Raw genomic sequence first — 22,557 nt, 5'->3', positions numbered from 1 at the left:
GTTCTGTTCTGTTCATCAGGAACCCTCTCTACACTACCATGTTCTGTTCTGTCCATCAGGAACCCCCGCTACACTACCATGTTCTGTTCTGTCCATCAGGAACCCTCTCTACACTACCATGTCCCGTTCTGTCCATCAGGAACCCTCTACACTACCATGTTCTGTTCTGTTCATCAGGAACCCTCGCTACACTACCATGTTCTGTTCTGTTCATCAGGAACCCTCTACACTACCATGTTCTGTCCATCAGGAACCCCCTCTACACTACCATGTTCTGTTCTGTTCATCAGGAACCCTCTCTACACTACCATGTTCTGTTCTGTTCATCAGGAACCCTCTCTACACTACCATGTTCTGTTCTGTTCATCAGGAACCCTCTCTACACTACCATGTTCTGTTCTGTTCATCAGGAACCCCCTCTACACTACCATGTTCTGTTCTGTCCATCAGGAACCCTCTCTACACTACCATGTTCTGTTCTGTCCATCAGGAACCCTCTACACTACCATGTTCTGTCCATCAGGAACCCTCTACACTACCATGTTCTGTTCATCAGGAACCCTCTACACTACCATGTTCTGTTCTGTCCATCAGGAACCCTCTCTACACTACCATGTTCTGTTCTGTCCATCAGGAACCCTCTCTACACTACCATGTTCTGTTCTGTTCATCAGGAACCCTCTCTACACTACCATGTTCTGTTCTGTCCATCAGGAACCCTCTCTACACTACCATGTTCTGTTCTGTCCATCAGGAACCCTCTCTACACTACCATGTTCTGTTCATCAGGAACCCTCTACACTACCATGTTCTGTTCTGTCCATCAGGAACCCTCTCTACACTACCATGTTCTGTCCATCAGGAACCCTCTCTACACTACCATGTTCTGTTCATCAGGAACCCTCTACACTACCATGTTCTGTTCTGTCCATCAGGAACCCCCTCTACACTACCATGTTCTGTTCATCAGGAACCCTCTACACTACCATGTCCTGTTCTGTCCATCAGGAACCCTCTACACTACCATGTTCTGTTCTGTTCATCAGGAACCCTCTCTACACTACCATGTTCTGTTCTGTCTATCAGGAACCCTCTACACTACCATGTTCTGTTCTGTCCATCAGGAACCCTCTCTACACTACCATGTTCTGTCCATCAGGAACCCTCTACACTACCATGTCCTGTTCTGTCCATCAGGAACCCTCTCTACACTACCATGTCCTGTTCTGTCCATCAGGAACCCTCTCTACACTACCATGTCCTGTTCATCAGGAACCCTCACTACACTACCATGTCCTGTTCATCAGGAACCCTCTCTACACTACCATGTTCTGTTCTGTCCATCAGGAACCCCCTCTACACTACCATGTCCTGTCCATCAGGAACCCCCTACACTACCATGTTCTGTCCATCAGGAACCCTCACTACACTACCATGTCCTGTTCTGTCCATCAGGAACCCTCTCTACACTACCATGTTCTGTTCTGTCCATCAGGAACCCTCTCTACACTACCATGTTCTGTTCTGTCCATCAGGAACCCCCTCTACACTACCATGTTCTGTCCATCAGGAACCCTCTACACTACCATGTCCTGTTCTGTCCATCAGGAACCCTCTCTACACTACCATGTTCTGTTCTGTCCATCAGGAACCCTCTACACTACCATGTTCTGTTCTGTCCATCAGGAACCCTCTACACTACCATGTTCTGTTCATCAGGAACCCTCTCTACACTACCATGTCCTGTCCATCAGGAACCCCCTACACTACCATGTTCTGTCCATCAGGAACCCTCTCTACACTACCATGTTCTGTTCATCAGGAACCCTCTCTACACTACCATGTCCTGTTCTGTCCATCAGGAACCCTCTCTACACTACCATGTTCTGTCCATCAGGAACCCCCTACACTACCATGTTCTGTTCTGTCCATCAGGAACCCTCTCTACACTACCATGTTCTGTCCTGTCCATCAGGAACCCTCTCTACACTACCATGTTCTGTTCTGTCCATCAGGAACCCTCACTACACTACCATGTTCTGTTCATCAGGAACCCTCTCTACACTACCATGTTCTGTTCATCAGGAACCCTCACTACACTACCATGTTCTGTTCATCAGGAACCCTCACTACACTACCATGTTCTGTTCATCAGGAACCCTCTCTACACTACCATGTTCTGTCCTGTCCATCAGGAACCCTCTCTACACTACCATGTTCTGTTCTGTCCATCAGGAACCCTCACTACACTACCATGTTCTGTTCATCAGGAACCCTCTCTACACTACCATGTTCTGTCCATCAGGAACCCTCTCTACACTACCATGTTCTGTTCTGTCCATCAGGAACCCTCTCTACACTACCATGTTCTGTTCTGTCCATCAGGAACCCTCTCTACACTACCATGTTCTGTTCTGTCCATCAGGAACCCTCTACACTACCATGTTCTGTTCTGTCCATCAGGAACCCTCTACACTACCATGTCCTGTTCTGTCCATCAGGAACCCTCTCTACACTACCATGTTCTGTTCTGTCCATCAGGAACCCTCTCTACACTACCATGTTCTGTTCTGTCCATCAGGAACCCTCTACACTACCATGTTCTGTTCTGTCCATCAGGAACCCCCTCTACACTACCATGTTCTGTCCTGTCCATCAGGAACCCTCTCTACACTACCATGTTCTGTTCTGTTCATCAGGAACCCTCTCTACACTACCATGTTCTGTCCATCAGGAACCCTCTACACTACCATGTCCTGTTCTGTCCATCAGGAACCCTCTCTACACTACCATGTTCTGTCCTGTCCATCAGGAACCCTCTCTACACTACCATGTTCTGTTCTGTCCATCAGGAACCCTCTACACTACCATGTTCTGTCCATCAGGAACCCTCTACACTACCATGTTCTGTTCTGTCCATCAGGAACCCTCTACAAATTGTAAATAATAATTTGTTCTTAACTTACTTGCCTGGTTAAATAAAAAAAGGTTTAAAAAAGTAGTGTACAGTAAATAAAGTAAAGTAGTGCACTCAGGTAAGTAAAGTAGTGTATTCAGCTAAGTAAAGTAGTGTATTCAGCTAAGTAAAGTAGTGTATTCAGCTAAGTAAAGTAGTGTATTCAGCTAAGTAAAGTAGTGTATTCAGCTAAGTAAAGTAGTGTATTCAGCTAAGTAAAGTAGTGTATTCAGCTAAGTAAAGTAGTGTATTCAGCTAAGTAAAGTAGTGTATTCAGCTAAGTAAAGTAGTGTATTCAGCTAAGTAGTGTATTCAGCTAAGTAGTGTATTCAGCTAACTAAAGTAGTGTATTCAGCTAAGTAAAGTAGTGTATTCAGCTAAGTAAAGTAGTGTATTCAGCTAAGTAAAGTAGTGTATTCAGGTCAAGAAAGTAATGTCAGGTAAATAAAAGTAGCGTACTCAGGTAAATAAAGTACCAACTGCTGTAAAACATTTTTAATGGGTTAATGCAGGCATTTTTGCAGACACTTTTTTCAACATCGCAACACATCATGACTGTACCAACATGTGACCCATTCATACAACACATCATGACTGTACCAACATGTGACCCATACAACACATCATGACTGTACCAACATGTGACCCATTCATACAAAACATCATGACTGTACCAACATGTGACCCATTCATACAACACATCATGACTGTACCAACATGTGACCCATTCATACAACACATCATGACTGTACCAACATGTGACCCATTCATACAACACATCATGACTGTACCAACATGTGACCCATACAACACATCATGACTGTACCAACATGTGACCCATTCATACAAAACATCATGACTGTACCAACATGTGACCCATTCATACAACACATCATGACTGTACCAACATGTGACCCATTCATACAACACATCATGACTGTACCAACATGTGACCCATTCATACAACACATCATGACTGTACCAACATGTGACCCATTCATACAAAACATCATGACTGTACCAACATGTGACCCATTCATACAACACATCATGACTGTACCAACATGTGACCCATACATACATCATGACTGTACCAACATGTGACCCATCATGACTGTACCAACATGTGACCCATCCATACAACACATCATGACATTTTTTCATTGATGAATTGAATCAGTTTCAGGTCCTGACTGGTTAGAATGTGAAGCTGGTCCGACCCCTACAACACAGACTGGTTAGAATGTGAAGCTGGTCCGACCCCAACAACACAGACTGGTTAGAATGTGAAGCTGGTCCGACCCCAACAACACAGACTGGTTAGAATGTGAAGCTGGTCCGACCCCAACAACACAGACTGGTTAGAATGTGAAGCTGGTCCGACCCCAACAACACAGACTGGTTAGAATGTGAAGCTGGTCCGACCCCTACAACACAGACTGGTTAGAATGTGAAGCTGGTCTGACCCCTACAACACAGACTGGTTAGAATGTGAAGCTGGTCCGACCCCTACAACACAGACTGGTTAGAATGTGAAGCTGGTCTGACCCCTACAACACAGACTGGTTAGAATGTGAAGCTGGTCTGACCCCTACAACACAGACTGGTTAGAATGTGAAGCTGGTCTGACCCCTACAACACAGACTGGTTAGAATGTGAAGCTGGTCTGACCCCTACAACACAGACTGGTTAGAATGTGAAGCTGGTCTGACCCCTACAACACAGACTGGTTAGAATGTGAAGCTGGTCTGACCCCAACAACACAGACTGGTTAGAATGTGAAGCTGGTCTGACCCCTACAACACAGACTGGTTAGAATGTGAAGCTGGTCTGACCCCAACAACACAGACTGGTTAGAATGTGAAGCTGGTCTGACCCCTACAACACAGACTGGTTAGAATGTGAAGCTGGTCTGACCCCTACAACACAGACTGGTTAGAATGTGAAGCTGGTCTGACCCCTACAACACAGACTGGTTAGAATGTGAAGCTGGTCTGACCCCTACAACACAGACTGGTTAGAATGTGAAGCTGGTCTGACCCCTACAACACAGACTGGTTAGAATGTGAAGCTGGTCTGACTCCTACAACACAGACTGTAAAAATGCCAAGGGGACAGCATGCTTAACAGCTTCATATGCAACACTGGTTGAGCTTCATGCATCTGGACAGGACTCATTTAAATCCTTAACAGATACTTTTAGATATTTGCACCCCCCAAAAAATGTAATTGTTGATGCCAGAATGTTAACCTGAACAGTTGTTTTCAACAATACAGGACCATGCATTAGTCTCCCCAACATTTCCTTTTGTTAACAACATATTGACAATATAGAAATATCTGCAAGTTGGTCGTAACATGGAAAGCTAAATCTCTGGAAGTTGAATCTATACAGTGCCTTGAAGTATTCAGACCCCTTGACTTATTCCACATGCTGGGTTACAGCCGGAATTCACCCATCTATCTACACAATAACCCGTAATGACAAAGTGAAAACATGTTTTTAGAAAATATTGCATATTTATTGAAAATCAAATACGGAAATCTCATTTACATAAGTATTCACACTGACACTCCAAATTGAGCTCAGGTGCATCCAATTTCCCTTGATCATCCTCGAGATGTCACTACAACTTGGAGTCCATCTGCGGCCAATTCAGTTGTTTGGACATGATTTGGCTGTCTATACATGGTCCCACAGTTGACAGTGCATGTCAGAGCAGAAATTAAGGAACTACGATCCATTATTGATGTCGCTTGTTGAATCCACTTCAAATCAGCATAGATTAAGGGGAGGAGTCAGGTTAAAGAAGAAGTTTTAAGCCTTGATACAAATTGTGACAGATTGTGAATGGGAAAGACAAAATATTGAAGTGCCTTTGAACAGGGTATGGTGGTAGGTGCCCGGAGAACTGGTTTGTGTCAAGAACTGTAACGCTGCTGGGTTTTTCAAACTCAACAGTTTCCTGTGTGTATCAAGAATGGTCCACCACCCAATGGACATCCAGCCAACTGGACAAGTGTGGGAAGCATTGGAGTCAACATGAGCCAGCATCCCCATTGAACGCTTTCCACACCTTGTAGAGTCTATGTCCCGACAAATTGAGTCTGTTCTGAGGGCAAAAGCCGGGGTTGCAACTCAATATTGGGAAGGTGTTGCTAATGTGTGATACACTGAGTATATCTGGGAAAGAGAATAAAACCATTTCTAGAGTGTTGAAAGGTTGAAGAGCACAGTGGTCTCAATCATTGGGAAATAAAAACTATATATGGAACTACCCAGACTCTGCCTAGAGCTGGCCGTCCGACCAAACTGAGCAACAATGCAAGGAGGACCTTGGTCAGGGAAGTGACCACTCTGACAGAACTACCGATTTCCTTGGCTGACATGGGAGAACCTGCCAGAAGGATAAGTCGCATCAGCACTTCACCAATCTGGACTTTATGGGAGAGTGGCCAGATGGAAGACACTCCTGAAAAAAGGCACATGACAACACACCTGGAGTTTGCAAAAAGGCATGTGAAAGACTCAGAGCATAAGGCAAATGATTATGTGGTCTGATGAGACAAAAAATGTAACTCTTTGGCCTGAATGCAAAGCTCTATGTCTGGAGAAAACCAGACACATAACCCGTCTTACACCATCCCTACCGTGAAGCAGGGTGGTGGCAGCCTCACCATCCCTACCGTGAAGCATGGTGGTGACAGCATCACCATCCCTACCGTGAAGCATGGTGGTGGCAGCATCCCCATCCCTACCGTGAAGCATGGTGGTGACAGCATCACCATCCCTACCGTGAAGCATGGTGGTGACAGCATCACCATCCCTACCGTGAAGCAGGGTGGTGGCAGCATCCCCATCCCTACCGTGAAGCATGGTGGTGGCAGCATCACCATCCCTACCGTGAAGCATGGTGGTGGCAGCATCACCATCCCTACCGTGAAGCATGGTGGTGGCAGCATCACCATCCCTACCGTGAAGCAGGGTGGTGGCAGCATCCCCATCCCTACCGTGAAGCATGGTGGTGGCAGCATCACCATCCCTACCGTGAAGCATGGTGGTGACAGCATCACCATCCCTACCGTGAAGCATGGTGGTGGCAGCATCACCATCCCTACCGTGAAGCATGGTGGTGACAGCATCACCATCCCTACCGTGAAGCATGGTGGTGACAGCATCACCATCCCTACCGTGAAGCATGGTGGTGGCAGCATCCCCATCCCTACCGTGAAGCATGGTGGTGGCAGCATCACCATCCCTACCGTGAAGCATGGTGGTGACAGCATCACCATCCCTACCGTGAAGCATGGTGGTGGCAGCATCCCCATCCCTACCGTGAAGCATGGTGGTGACAGCATCACCATCCCTACCATGAAGCATGGTGGTGGCAGCATCCCCATCCCTACCGTGAAGCATGGTGGTGGCAGCATCCCCATCCCTACCGTGAAGCATGGTGGTGGCAGCATCACCATCCCTACCGTGAAGCATGGTGGTGGCAGCATCACCATCCCTACCGTGAAGCATGGTGGTGGCAGCATCCCCATCCCTACCGTGAAGCATGGTGGTGGCAGCATCCCCATCCCTACCGTGAAGCATGGTGGTGGCAGCATCACCATCCCTACCATGAAGCATGGTGGTGGCAACATCATGCTATGGGGATGCTTTTCAACAGAAGGGACTGGGAGGGAACAATGAATGGAGGCAAATCCTTGATGAGAACCTGTTTCAGAGTGCAAAATACCTTACACTGGGGGCAAAGATTAGTTCCAACAGGACAATGACCTCAAGCATAGAGCCAAAGCAACACTGGAATGGCTTCAGAACGAGAAATGTGAAAGTCTGTCAGTAGCCCAACCAAAGACCAGACTTGAATCCCATTGAAAACCTGTGGAAAGATGATTCCTGTTCCCCAACACTCCCCATTTACTTTAAGAGCTTGAGACGACTCCAAGCCGATCCAGACATACTGAAGACGACTCCAAGCCGATCCAGACATACTGAAGACGACTCCCAAGCTGATCCAGACATACTGAAGACGACTCCCAAGCTGATCCAGACATACTGAAGACGACTCCCAAGCCGATCCAGACATACTGAAGACGACTCCCAAGCCGATCCAGACATACCGAAGACGACTCCCAAGCCGATCCAGACATACCGAAGACGACTCCCAAGCCGATCCAGACATACTGAAGACGACTCCCAAGCCGATCCAGACATACCGAAGACGACTCCCAAGCCGATCCAGACATACTGAGACGACTCCCAAGCCGATCCAGACATACTGAAGACGACTCCCAAGCTGATCCAGACATACCCAAAGGTGCTTCTTCAAAGTATTGACTCAGGGGTGTGAATACTTATGTAAATTATATATTTCCATATTTAATTTAATACATTAACAAACATTTCTAAAAACAAAATTTTCACTTGGTTATTATGGGGTATTGTGACTAGATGGGTGAGAAAAACCCCAATTGATTTAATCCATGTTGAATGCAGCCTGTAACAACATGTGGAATAAGGGGTATGAAGGGGTATGAAGGGGTGTGAAGGGGTGTGAAGGGGTGTGAAGGGGTATGAAGGGGTATGAAGGGGTCTGAAGGGGTATGAAGGGGTCTGAAGGGGTATGAAGGGGTCTGAAGGGGTATGAAGGGGTCTGAAGGGGTCTGAAGGGGTATGAAGGGGTATGAAGGGGTGTGAAGGGGTATGAAGGGGTCTGAAGGGGTGTGAAGGGGCGTGAAGGGGCATGAAGGGGTGTGAAGGGGCGTGAAGGGGCGTGAAGGGGCGTGAAGGGTCTGAAGGGGTCTGAAGGGGTGTGAAGGGGTATGAAGGGGTGTGAAGGGGTGTGAAGGGGCGTGAAGGGTCTGAAGGGGTATGAAGGGGTGTGAAGGGGTGTGAAGGGGTGTGAAGGGGTGTGAAGGGGTCTGAAGGGGTGTGAAGGGGCGTGAAGGGGTGTGAAGGGGTGTGAAGGGGCGTGAAGGGTCTGAAGGGGTCTGAAGGGGTGTGAAGGGGCGTGAAGGGGTGTGAAGGGGCGTGAAGGGGTGTGAAGGGGCGTGAAGGGGTCTGAAGGGGTATGAAGGGGTGTGAAGGGGTATGAAGGGGTGTGAAGGGGTATGAAGGGGTCTGAAGGGGTATGAAGGGGCATGAAGGGGTATGAAGGGGTGTGAAGGGGCGTGAAGGGGCGTGAAGGGTCTGAAGGGGTCTGAAGGGGTGTGAAGGGGCGTGAAGGGGCGTGAAGGGGCGTGAAGGGGCATGAAGGGGTATGAAGGGGTGTGAAGGGGCGTGAAGGGGCGTGAAGGGGCGTGAAGGGTCTGAAGGGGTCTGAAGGGGTATGAAGGGGCATGAAGGGGTATGAAGGGGTGTGAAGGGGCATGAAGGGGCATGAAGGGTATGAAGGGGTCTGAAGGGGTATGAAGGGGTCTGATGGGGTATGATGGGGTATGAAGGGGGTGTGAAGGGGTATGAAGGGGTGTGAAGGGGTATGAAGGGGTATGAAGGGGTATGAAGGGGTGTGAAGGGGTGTGAAGGGGTGTGAAGGGGTGTGAAGGGGTGTGAAGGGGTGTGAAGGGGTATGAAGGGGTGTGAAGGGGTATGAAGGGGTGTGAAGGGGTGTGAAGGGGTGTGAAGGGGTGTGAAGGGGTATGAAGGGGTATGAAGGGGTATGAATACTGTCTGAAGACACAAGGTTGGTCTTTGCATATGTGATCGTCCAATGGGAGACTGTCTGGGGAAATTGCCTTTCCTATTCGTCCAATAGTGTGACTCGTTCAGAGGCAGAGAGTATAGACATGTTTGTCTTACAGACAATAACAGCATCAACACAGGGTCTCGTAATGCCAGAAAATAGAACAGACTTGCTTTAAAACCGGTCTTCTGAAGATGGTTGAACGGTAATTTACATAGAAATGGTGCCATCAATATGGGGCATATACTCATCTTTTAAAAGTGTAAAGAATTGATCTTGCACTGAAAGTGTTCACGCTTTAATGTCTAGTCACAAAATGGGCTAAACATTACAAATATATATTTCCCATTAATCAAACCCTTAACACGTCCCTATAGAATTCCATATCAAAATTACTATGGGAACTAGTGCAATCTGGGGGCAGCCTGGTCTGTGGGACGGGGCAGCCTGGTCTGTGGGACGGGGCAGCCTGGTCTGTGGGACGGGGCAGCCTGGTCTGTGGGACGGGGCAGCCTGGTCTGTGGGACGGGGCAGCCTGGTCTGTGGGACGGGGCAGCCTGGTCTGTGGGACGGGGCAGCCTGGTCTGTGGGACGGGGCAGCCTGGTCTGTGGGACGGGGCAGCCTGGTCTGTGGGACGGGGCAGCCTGGTCTGTGGGACGGGGCAGCCTGGTCTGTGGGACGGGGCAGCCTGGTCTGTGGGACGGGGCAGCCTGGTCTGTGGGACGGGGCAGCCTGGTCTGTGGGACGGGGCAGCCTGGTCTGTGGGACGGGGCAGCCTGGTCTGTGGGACGGGGCAGCCTGGTCTGTGGGACGGGGCAGCCTGGTCTGTGGGACGGGGCAGCCTGGTCTGTGGGACGGGGCAGCCTGGTCTGTGGGACGGGGCAGCCTGGTCTGTGGGACGGGGCAGCCTGGTCTGTGGGACGGGGCAGCCTGGTCTGTGGGACGGGGCAGCCTGGTCTGTGGGACGGGGCAGCCTGGTCTGTGGGACGGGGCAGCCTGGTCTGTGGGACGGGGCAGCCTGGTCTGTGGGACGGGGCAGCCTGGTCTGTGGGACGGGGCAGCCTGGTCTGTGGGACGGGGCAGCCTGGTCTGTGGGACGGGGCAGCCTGGTCTGTGGGACGGGGCAGCCTGGTCTGTGGGACGGGGCAGCCTGGTCTGTGGGACGGGGCAGCCTGGTCTGTGGGACGGGGCAGCCTGGTCTGTGGGACGGGGCAGCCTGGTCTGTGGGACGGGGCAGCCTGGTCTGTGGGACGAGGCAGTCAGTCAAATAGAGAGAACACAGTAGATTAGCTCCAATGGCAGATAGTTTAAGGCCATTTGAAATGACAGAAAAATAGCAGACAAAACTTGAGGACCAAAACCAAACGTTTCTTTCCACCAGTTGGAGTCAGTCTCCCATGCTCCCAGCCAGTTAGCCTCCCAGCCAGTTAGCCTCCCAGCCAGTTAGCCTCCCAGCCAGTTAGCCTCCCAGCCAGTTAGCCTCCCAGCCAGTTAGCCTCCCAGCCAGTTAGCCTCCCAGCCAGTTAGCCTCCCAGCCAGTTAGCCTCCCAGCCAGTTAGCCTCCCAGCCAGTTAGCCTCCCAGCCAGTTAGCCTCCCAGCCAGTTAGCCTCCCAGCCAGTTAGCCTCCCAGCTCTGTTCATCCCTGCTCGGGGGGTGGGGTCTCCATGCTGTCTCAGCTCTCAGCTCCTAGTGTCTGGATCAGAGGGTTGCAGCAGTCAGGACTGTTTTAGGCGTTTCCTCGGCAGGCCGAAGGGCGGGCACTGTGCCGATGCCAGGGCTCTGAAGGCCTCGGCCACTAAGTGAGGGTGGGACTGGATCATTGACTTCCAGCCTGCCGTCTCCATTATGTCCGTGGCATGACTGCAATACAACCACACACACACACAGGAACTTAACCAAACATCTGAAACCAGAGCAAAAAATATTTAGGACTGTAATGACAGAATATATACAGAAGTACAGATATATAAATGCAAAGTGTTGTTTTCATGAGCTGAAGTAAAAGATCCCAGAAATGTTCCAAACACACAAAAAGCTTATTTCTCTCAAACGTTGTGCACATCCTGTTAGTGGCCGTTTCCCCTTTTCCAAGATAATCCATCCACCTGACGGGTGTGGCATATCAAGAAGACGATTAAAACGGCATGATCATTACACAGGTGCACCTTGTGCTGGGGACAATAAAAGACCACTCGAAAATGTGCCGTTTTGTCACACAACAGATGTCTCAAATCTCGAGGGAGCAGCAGTTGGCATGGTTACTGCAGGGGCGTCCACCAGAGCTGTTCCCAAATAATGGAATGTTCATTTCTCTACCATAAACCACCTTCAACGTAATTTTTTGAGAATTAGGCAGTATATGTCCAACCGGCCTCACAACCGTAGACCACGTGTAACGACACCAGCCCAGGACATCCACATCCGGCCTTTTCACCTGCGGGATCATCGGACACCGGCCACCCAGACAGCTGATTAAACTGTGGGTTTGCACATCCGAAGAATTTCTGCACAAACTGTCGGAAACCGTCTCAGGGAAGCTCAGCTACTGTATGTTTGGTTTATCCCATGAGTAACTCTGTGTTGTTGTATGTGTCGAACTGCTTTGCTTTATCTTGGCCAGGTCGCAGTTGTAAATGTGAACTTGTTCTCAACTAGCCTACCTGGTTAAATAAAGGTGAATATATATATATATTTTTAAATGCATACTCGTCGTCCTCACCAGAGTCGACCTGACTACAGTTCGGACTTCAGTGGGTAAATGCTCACCTTCGATGACCACTGGTACGCTGAAGAAGTGTGCGCTTCATGGATGAATCCCGGTTTCAACTGTACCAGGCAGATGCCAGTGTATCGTGCAGTGTGGGCGAGAGGTTTGGTAACGTCAACGTTGTGAACAGAGTGCCCCATGGTGGCGGTGGGGCTATGGGCAGCTATAAGATACCGACAACACAATTTCATTGATGGTCATTTGAATGCAGAGAGATACCGTGACGAGATCCTGAGGCCCATTGACGTGCCATTCATCCGCCGCCATCACCGCGTGTTTCAGCATGATAATTTACGGCCCCATGTCGCAAGGATCTGGACACAATTCCTGGAAGCTGAAAATGTCCCAGTTCTTCCATGGCCTGTATACTCACCAGACATGTCACCCATTGAGCATGTTCGGGATGCTCTGGCTCGACAGAATATTTCAGTTCACGCCAATATCCAGCAACTTCGCACAGCCATTGAAGAGTACGACAAAACTCCACAAATCAACAGCCTGATCAACTCTATGCGAAGGAGATGTGCTGGATGAGGCAAATGGTGGTCACATCAGATACGGACTGGTTTTCTGATCCACGCCCCTACCGTATCTGTGACAACAGATGCAGATCTGTAATCCCAGTCATGTGAAATCCATAGATTAGGGCCTAACAAATGTATTTACATTGACTGATTTCCTCAAACTGTAAGTCAGTAAAATCTTTGAAATGGTTGCTTTTCTATTGCTGTCCAGTATACAGAGAGATATGAAGTGTTTCAGACAAAGGGCTGCAGCAGTAGTAGTGGTGGGGACATTCAAACTCCTTTAGTCCTGACAACAGATCACCGGTAATACTGAAGTAATTAAAACATCCTCCTCTATGAAACCGGAGATGACTCAAGGTGTCCTTAACACACTACATCACACAGAATAAAACAAATGTTCATTTCATTTTGTAGAACAAAAGCTTATCCAGGTAGAGTCTATTAATAACATGGATCAGCCCCATACTGCAGCTCCCTCCTCCCTGGATCTGTGGCTAAAACAATGAATTCTAATGCATCTCTTTGGGAGAGATAAGAGTTTGTTATTAATCTGGTGTCACATATCAGATAGTTACATACTTGCTATTCCAGTTTTTCCCATCTTTACAGCCCAGCTGTCGGAGGACGCTGCACCTACAGGAGATAACAGAGCAGCGCTGAGAGAAAGTAAACACGGCTGGCAGGAGGGATTCATCACTGGGACTTTCTACAGATACTTGCCTGTTGATAAAATCTATGGCTTGTGCTTTGAGCTGCTCGGCACTGTGTAAATCCGCCAGGATGAGGGTATCAGCCACGTTCTCCACAGAGAGGCTGTTACACAGAGCCTCTTCACACAACACCTTTAAACGCTCCAAGGCATACTGGTGGAGAGAGAGGAGAGCGTTAGGATTCATTACGGTTGGAGTCAGGGGTCAGGATTCATTACGGTTGGAGTCAGGGGTCAGGATTCATTACGGTTGGAGTCAGGGGTCAGGATTCATTACGGTTGGAGTCTGGGGTCAGGATTCATTACGGTTGGAGTCTGGGGTCAGGATTCATTACGGTTGGAGTCTGGGGTCAGGATTCATTACGGTTGGAGTCTGGGGTCAGGATTCATTACGGTTGGAGTCTGGGGTCAGGATTCATTACGGTTGGAGTCTGGGGTCAGGATTCATTACGGTTGGAGTCTGGGGTCAGGATTCATTACGGTTGGAGTCTGGGGTCAGGATTCATTACGGTTGGAGTCTGGGGTCAGGATTCATTACGGTTGGAGTCTGGGGTCAGGATTCATTACGGTTGGAGTCTGGGGTCAGGATTCATTACGGTTGGAGTCTGGGGTCAGGATTCATTACGGTTGGAGTCTGGGGTCAGGATTCATTACGGTTGGAGTCTGGGGTCAGGATTCATTACGGTTGGAGTCTGGGGTCAGGATTCATTACGGTTGGAGTCTGGGGTCAGGATTCATTACGGTTGGAGTCTGGGGTCAGGATTCATTACGGTTGGAGTCTGGGGTCAGGATTCATTACGGTTGGAGTCTGGGGTCAGGATTCATTACGGTTGGAGTCTGGGGTCAGGATTCATTACGGTTGGAGTCTGGGGTCAGGATTCATTACGGTTGGAGTCTGGGGTCAGGATTCATTACGGTTGGAGTCTGGGGTCAGGATTCATTACGGTTGGAGTCTGGGGTCAGGATTCATTACGGTTGGAGTCTGGGGTCAGGATTCATTACGGTTGGAGTCTGGGGTCAGGATTCATTACGGTTGGAGTCTGGGGTCAGGATTCATTACGGTTGGAGTCTGGGGTCAGGATTCATTACGGTTGGAGTCTGGGGTCAGGATTCATTACGGCTGGAGTCTGGGGTCAGGATTCATTACGGCGGGAGTCGGGGGCTCATTACGGCGGGAGTCGGGGGCTCATTACGGCGGGAGTCGGGGGCTCATTACGGCGGGAGTCGGGGGCTCATTACGGCGGGAGTCGGGGGCTCATTACGGCGGGAGTCGGGGGCTCATTACGGCGGGAGTCGGGGGCTCATTACGGCGGGAGTCGGGGGCTCATTACGGCGGGAGTCGGGGGCTCATTACGGCGGGAGTCGGGGGCTCATTACGGCGGGAGTCGGGGGCTCATTACGGCGGGAGTCGGGGGCTCATTAAGGCGGGAGTCGGGGGCTCATTAAGGCGGGAGTCGGGGGCTCATTAAGGCGGGAGTCGGGGGCTCATTAAGGCGGGAGTCGGGGGCTCATTAAGGCGGGAGTCGGGGGCTCATTAAGGCGGGAGTCGGGGGCTCATTAAGGCGGGAGTCGGGGGCTCATTAAGGCGGGAGTCGGGGGCTCATTAAGGCGGGAGTCGGGGGCTCATTAAGGCGGGAGTCAGGGGCTCATTAAGGCGGGAGTCAGGGGCTCATTAAGGCGGGAGTCAGGGGCTCATTAAGGCGGGAGTCAGGGGCTCATTAAGGCGGGAGTCAGGGGCTCATTAAGGCGGGAGTCAGGGGCTCATTAAGGCGGGAGTCAGGGGCTCATTAAGGCGGGAGTCAGGGGCTCATTAAGGCGGGAGTCAGGGGCTCATTAAGGCGGGAGTCAGGGGCTCATTAAGGCGGGAGACAGGGGCTCATTAAGGCGGGAGTCAGGGGCTCATTAAGGCGGGAGTCAGGGGCTCATTAAGGCGGGAGTCAGGGGCTCATTAAGGCGGGAGTCAGGGTTCATTAAGGCGGGAGTCAGGGTTCATTAAGGCGGGAGTCAGGGTTCATTAAGGCGGGAGTCAGGGTTCATTAAGGCGGGAGTCAGGGTTCATTAAGGCGGGAGTCAGGGTTCATTAAGGCGGGAGTCAGGGTTCATTAAGGCGGGAGTCAGGGTTCATTAAGGCGGGAGTCAGGGTTCATTAAGGCGGGAGTCAGGGTTCATTAAGGCGGGAGTCAGGGTTCATTAAGGTGGGAGTCAGGGTTCATTAAGGTGGGAGTCAGGGTTCATTAAGGTGGGAGTCAGGGTTCATTAAGGTGGGAGTCAGGGTTCATTAAGGTGGGAGTCAGGGTTCATTAAGGTGGGAGTCAGGGTTCATTAAGGTGGGAGTCAGGGTTCATTAAGGTGGGAGTCAGGGTTCATTAAGGTGGGAGTCAGGGTTCAATATGGACTAGCTCCGTTATATTGGGTCAGTCTTACTTTGTCAGCAGCTGCCAGCAGGTTGTCGGCCATCTTGTCCAGGTTGGGAGCTTTCCCTGTGTAGATGAATCCCATCATCTCCTTAAACACGTCTGGCTCCACATCACTGATGTCCACACGGTTCTGAGACCGGACACAGTATCATTATGTTACTATGAGAAATATAGTAGCAGCAATACAACACAATGTGTTCATATCTGAAGGTCTCAGTGAAACACACCTTTTTACTCTCCTCCATCTCATGTTCAAACATGGCGCTAAAGACGGGAGATCTCGCTGTCAATCAAAGAAGGCAAAACAACATTAGTATGTCTGTGGTGATTCATTCTTAACCAAACTGCTGCCTAAAGGAATCTATCCCTGCAGTCCGCACAGCTAGGAGGGCTGGAGAGGCCCGCAGGATTACAACCCGGTGTTACAGGGTTAGGGATTAGAACCGCTGGTAGCGGCAGAGGGGGGGCTGGTAGCGGCAGAGTGGGGGGGGGGCTGGTAGCGGCAGAGGGGGGGCTGGAGAGGCCCGCAGGATTACAACCCGGTGTTACAGGGTTAGGGATTAGAACCGCTGGTAGCGGCAGAGGGGGGGCTGGTAGCGGCAGAGTGGGGGGGGGGGGCTGGTAGCGGCAGAGGGGGGGCTGGAGAGGCCCGCAGGATTACAACCCGGTGTTACAGGGTTAGGGATTAGAACCGCTGGTAGCGGCAGAGGGGGGGCTGGTAGCGGCAGAGTGGGGGGGGGGGCTGGTAGCGGCAGAGGGGGGGCTGGAGAGGCCCGCAGGATTACAACCCGGTGTTACAGGGTTAGGGATTAGAACCGCTGGTAGCGGCAGAGGGGGGGCTGGTAGCGGCAGAGTGGGGGGGGGGCTGGTAGCGGCAGAGGGGGGGCTGGAGAGGCCCGCAGGATTACAACCCGGTGTTACAGGGTTAGGGATTAGAACCAGGGGGCTGGTAGCGGCAGAGGGGGGGCTGGTAGCGGCAGAGGGGGGGCTGGTAGCGGCAGAGGGGGGGCTGGTAGCGGCAGAGGGGGGGCTGGTAGCGGCAGAGGGGGGGCTGGTAGCGGCAGAGGGGGGGCTGGTAGCGGCAGAGAGGGGGCTGGTAGCGGCAGAGAGGGGGCTGGTAGCGGCAGAGAGGGGGCTGGTAGCGGCAGAGAGGGGGCTGGTAGCGGCAGAGAGGGGGCTGGTAGCGGCAGAGAGGGGGCTGGTAGCGGCAGAGAGGGGGCTGGTAGCGGTAGAGAGGGGGCTGGTAGCGGTAGAGAGGGGGCTGGTAGCGGTAGAGAGGGGGCTGGTAGCGGTAGAGAGGGGGCTGGTAGCGGTAGAGAGGGGGCTGATGCTGGTAGCGGTAGAGAGGGGGCTGATGCTGGTAGCGGTAGAGAGGGGGCTGATGCTGGTAGCGGTAGAGAGGGGGCTGATGCTGGTAGCGGTAGAGAGGGGGCTGATGCTGGTAGCGGTAGCGAGGGGGCTGATGCTGGTAGCGAGGGGGCTGATGCTGGTAGCGGTAGAGAGGGGGCTGATGCTGGTAGAGGTAGAGAGGGGGCTGATGCTGGTAGCGGTAGAGAGGGGGATGATGCTGGTAGCGGTAGAGAGGGGGCTGATGCTGGTAGCGGTAGAGAGGGGGCTGATGCTGGTAGCGGTAGAGAGGGGGCTGATGCTGGTAGCGGTAGAGAGGGGGCTGATGCTGGTAGCGGTAGAGAGGGGGCTGATGCTGGTAGCGGTAGCGAGGGGGCTGATGCTGGTAGCGAGGGGGCTGATGCTGGTAGAGGTAGAGAGGGGGCTGATGCTGGTAGCGGTAGAGAGGGGGCTGATGCTGGTAGCGGTAGAGAGGGGGCTGATGCTGGTAGCGGTAGAGAGGGGGCTGATGCTGGTAGCGGTAGAGAGGGGGCTGATGCTGGTAGCGGTAGCGAGGGGGCTGATGCTGGTAGCGGTAGCGAGGGGGCTGATGCTGGTAGCGAGGGGGCTGATGCTGGTAGCGAGGGGGCTGATGCTGGTAGCGGTAGAGAGGGGGCTGATGCTGGTAGAGGTAGTGAGGGGGCTGATGCTGGTAGCGGTAGAGAGGGGGCTGATGCTGGTAGCGGTAGAGAGGGGGCTGATGCTGGTAGCGGTAGAGAGGGGGCTGATGCTGGTAGCGGTAGAGAGGGGGCTGATGCTGGTAGCAGTAGAGAGGGGGCTGATGCTGGTAGCAGTAGAGAGGGGGCTGATGCTGGTAGCAGTAGAGAGGGGGCTGATGCTGGTAGCGAGGGGGCTGATGCTGGTAGCGAGGGGGCTGATGCTGGTAGCGAGGGGGCTGATGCTGGTAGCGGTAGAGAGGGGGCTGATGCTGGTAGCGGTAGAGAGGGGGCTGATGCTGGTAGCGGTAGAGAGGGGGCTGATGCTGGTAGCGGTAGAGAGGGGGCTGATGCTGGTAGCGGTAGAGAGGGGGCTGATGCTGGTAGTGGTAGAGAGGGGGCTGATGCTGGTAGCGGTAGAGAGGTAGTGTCTGAATCTTACCTGCCAGGATGGATTTGTGGGCCTTGAACTCCTGCCCCCCCACATAGAGGGAACAGTCAGTGAAGCGGGAACACTGCCACAGATTCCCCAAGTCATCTGACAGCTGGCACTCTGGAACCTTCAGCATGTTCATGTTGGACTGACCAGAGATGTTCACAGAGTCCTGAACCACACTCACCTAGAATAAAATATAACATACAATACATTATCTAGACATTTACAGGATCAATCCTAAACCATGTTGGACTGACCAGAGATGTTCAGAGTCCTGAACCACACTCACCTAGAATAAAATATAACGTACAATACATTATCTATACATTTACATGATCAATACATTATCTATACATTTACATGATCAATACTAAACCATGTTGGGCTGACCAGAGATGTTCAGAGTCATGAACCACTCACCTAGAATAAAATGTAACGTACAATACGTTATCTATACATTTACATGATCAATACATTATCTATACATTTACATGATCAATCCTAAACCATGTTGGGCTGACCAGAGATGTTCAGAGTCCTGAACCACACTCACCTAGAATAAAATGGATGATCAATACATTATTTACTGTTCTTTCAGAAAGTATTTATACCCCTTGACCTATTACACATTTTGTTCTGTTACAACCTGATATCCAAATGGACTAAATGTACTGTTTTCCTCACCCATTGACACATGATACTTCATAATGACAAAGAATTTTATTTTTAAATGTATTGAAAAAGAAATCCTCAAATCTCTCATTTCCATAAGTATTCCTATCCCTGAGTCAATTCCTGTTAGCATCATCCTTGGCAGCGATTACAGCTGTGAGTCTTTCTGGGTAAGGCTCTAAGAGCTTTAAATACCTGGATTGCACTATATTTGCACATTCTTAAAAATATTATTCAAACCCTGTCAAGTTGTTGATCATTGCTAGGCTGCCATTTTCAAGTCTTGCCATAGATTTTCACACCAGTTTAAGTCTAAACCGTAACTAGGCAACTCAGGAACATTCACTGTCTTCTTGGTCAGCAACTCCAGTGAATATTTTGCCTTGTGTTTTAGGTTATTGTCCTGCTGAAAGGTGAATTTGTTTCCCAGTGTATGTTGGAGCGTTGAATGAACCAGGTTTTACTCTAGGATTTTTCCCGTGCTTAGGTCTATTCCATTTATTCTTATCCTAAAAATCTCCCTAGTCCTTTCCGATGACAAACACACCCATAACATAATGCAACCACCACCATGCTTGAAAATATGGAGCATTGTACTAAGTGATGTGCTGGATTTGCCCAAAACATAACACTTTATATTCAGGACATGAAGTTCATTTCTTTGCCACATTTTTTGCAGTATTTCTTTAGTGCCTTGTTGTAAACAGGATGCATGTTTTGGAATATTTTTTATTCTGTACAGGCTTCCTTCTTTTCACTTTGTCATTTAGGTTAGTATTGTGGAGTAACTACAATGTTGTTGATCCATCCTCAGTGTTCTCCTATCACAGCCATTAAACTCTGTAACTGGTTTAAAGTCACCATTGGCCTCATGGTGAAATCCCTGAGCGGTTTCCTTCCTCTCCGGCAACTGAGTTAGGAAGGACGTCTGTATCTTTGTAGTGGCTGGGTGTATTGATACATCATCCAAAGTGCAATTAATAACTTCACCATGCTGAAAGGGATATTCAATGTCTGCTATTTTCATCTACCAATAGGTTGCTCGACTGAGGGACCTGACAGATTATTTTTTGTGTGGGGGTACAGAGATGAGGTAGTCATTCAAAAATCATGTTAAACACTACTGTTGCACACAGAGTCCATGCAGCTCATCATGTGACTGAAGTTAGACTTGCTATAACAGAGGGGTTGAAAACTGATTGACTCAAGACATTTCAGCTTTTCATTATTTATTCATTTGTAAACAAAATAGGAACCAGAATAACCAGATTTATTTTTGCCTCTTTAGAGATGAATTTCTTGCATGTTTTTGGTGCATATTGTCCGAGGCTATATCTGACATAATTCACCATCTGAGGAAGTAGGAACTCAAAACAGAGCAGGATTGCTAACTCTAAATATTATATTGTTGCTCGATAGCCATACAATTGATCTAACAGTTAATGTAACACCCTAAAACCTTTCCAGTGGTAGGCACATGGCCCACCCATCTCATTGACATACTGTTTGTGAAATGCTGCCTTTTCCTCTACATTGACAGTTGATGAATCGCTGGTAAACGCACAAAGCAGTCTCTCTTTTTGAATGGTTTTAGAAGTAAAAAGATGCCGGAATGTTGTGTAGCCTAATCACTGAAATGGCCGGCTTCGGTAGAACGAGGGTAATGTCAGTGTCTGTATTTTTCAGATGATCATCCCAGCTAATCTACACTAAAACATAATGTTGGAATTGGTCACAGACGCTAACAGTCTCCGCTACAATACATTCACCTATAGTACAATACATGTACGATGTCGACGCAATACATTCACCTATTCTACAATACATGTACGATGTCGACGCAATACATTCACCTATACTACAATACATGTACGATGTCGACGCAATACATTCATGATTTGGAGAGAACTTCTTTGAATAGTTTGTTTCAGTATGAAAGAGTTGTTAATGACTAAACAAATTAAATGTTCATATTGGAGCAGTATCTCCTGGTCTTTGTTACACCATTAAAACAGAAGAGAAAACACATTGTAATCCAACTAATTCATTAACTTCCTGAAACGCCTAATTAAATGAGAAGAGACCTTCCATCTCCAATTTGAATCTAATTTGTTTATAAAATTGCCAATTTCCCTGAAAATGTTAGACCTTGCTGCAAACCATGTCAGGCAAACTGGCACTTATTCCTAGAAGTATTCAGTTAATTTCAAATTGATTGGACACTTAATTTACCTGGACCCTCCAAAGTTGCATTGCAGAAAACACTTATTGTTCTGGACACAGTCTACCGCCGGGTCTACAAACTGGTCTACCGCCGGGTCTACAAACTGGTCTGGTGTCGGGTCTACAAACTGGTCTGGTGTCGGGTCTACAAACTGGTCTGGTGTCGGGTCTACAAACTGGTCTGGTGTCGGGTCTACCGCCGGGTCTACAAACTGGTCTACCGCCGGGTCTACAAACTGGTCTGGTGTCGGGTCTACAAACTGGTCTGGTGTCGGGTCTACAAACTGGTCTGGTGTCGGGTCTACAAACTGGTCTGGTGTCGGGTCTACAAACTGGTCTGGTGTCGGGTCTACAAGCTGGTCTGGTGTCGGGTCTACAAACTGGTCTACCGCCGGGTCTACAAACTGGTCTACCGCCGGGTCTACAAACTGGTCTGGTGTCGGGTCTACAAACTGGTCTGGTGTCGGGTCTACCGCCGGGTCTACAAACTGGTCTGGTGTCGGGTCTACCGCCGGGTCTACAAGCTGGTCTGGTGTCGGGTCTACCGCCGGGTCTACAAGCTGGTCTGGTGTCGGGTCTACCGCCGGGTCTACAAGCTGGTCTGGTGTCGGGTCTACCGCCGGGTCTACAAGCTGGTCTGGTGTCGGGTCTACCGCCGGGTCTACAAGCTGGTCTGGTGTCGGGTCTACCGCCGGGTCTACAAGCTGGTCTGGTGTCGGGTCTACCGCCGGGTCTACAAGCTGGTCTGGTGTCGGGTCTACCGCCGGGTCTACAAGCTGGTCTGGTGTCGGGTCTACCGCCGGGTGTTGGGGTCTAGGGCCGTCAGGGTCTACAGTCAGGCCCACCGCCGGGTGTCTGTCTTTAGACGGGTGGATACACTGTCCTACGAGGTAGGGGCCCTACTCTAGACGGGGGGGAGGTAGGGAGCCTACTCTAGACGGGGGGGAGGTAGGGAGCCTACTCTAGACGGGGGGGAGGTAGGGACCCTACTCTAGACGGGGGGGAGGAAGGGACCCTACTCTAGACGGGGGGGAGGCAGGGACCCTACTCTAGACGGGGGGGAGGCAGGGACCCTACTCTAGACGGGGGGGAGGCAGGGACCCTACTCTAGACGGGG

The 22,557-nt window shown here is 50.3% G+C and overlaps 1 protein-coding gene across 5 annotated transcripts in view; it reads right to left on the bottom strand.

The window, feature by feature from the left end:
- Positions 1-3,424: 3,424 nt before the first annotated feature.
- Positions 3,425-22,557, bottom strand: part of LOC129820671 (speckle-type POZ protein-like A) — a 33,450-nt gene continuing 14,317 nt past the window's right edge. For all 5 annotated transcript variants that reach the window (XM_055877504.1, XM_055877506.1, XM_055877505.1 and 2 more), the window contains 6 exons: positions 18,552-18,729; positions 16,295-16,350; positions 16,075-16,197; positions 13,662-13,804; positions 13,521-13,574; positions 3,425-11,507 (listed from right to left, as the gene is read on the bottom strand). In XM_055877504.1, coding sequence (XP_055733479.1) covers positions 11,363-11,507; positions 13,521-13,574; positions 13,662-13,804; positions 16,075-16,197; positions 16,295-16,350; positions 18,552-18,729 — 699 coding nt within the window. In that variant the 3' untranslated portion in view covers positions 3,425-11,362. The remainder of the gene's footprint in view (positions 11,508-13,520; positions 13,575-13,661; positions 13,805-16,074; positions 16,198-16,294; positions 16,351-18,551; positions 18,730-22,557) is intronic.

This window comes from Salvelinus fontinalis, chromosome 23, assembly GCF_029448725.1.
Source record: "Salvelinus fontinalis isolate EN_2023a chromosome 23, ASM2944872v1, whole genome shotgun sequence".
NCBI classification, from domain to species: Eukaryota; Metazoa; Chordata; class Actinopteri; order Salmoniformes; family Salmonidae; genus Salvelinus; species Salvelinus fontinalis.
This window is presented reverse-complemented; position numbering and strand designations above follow the sequence as displayed.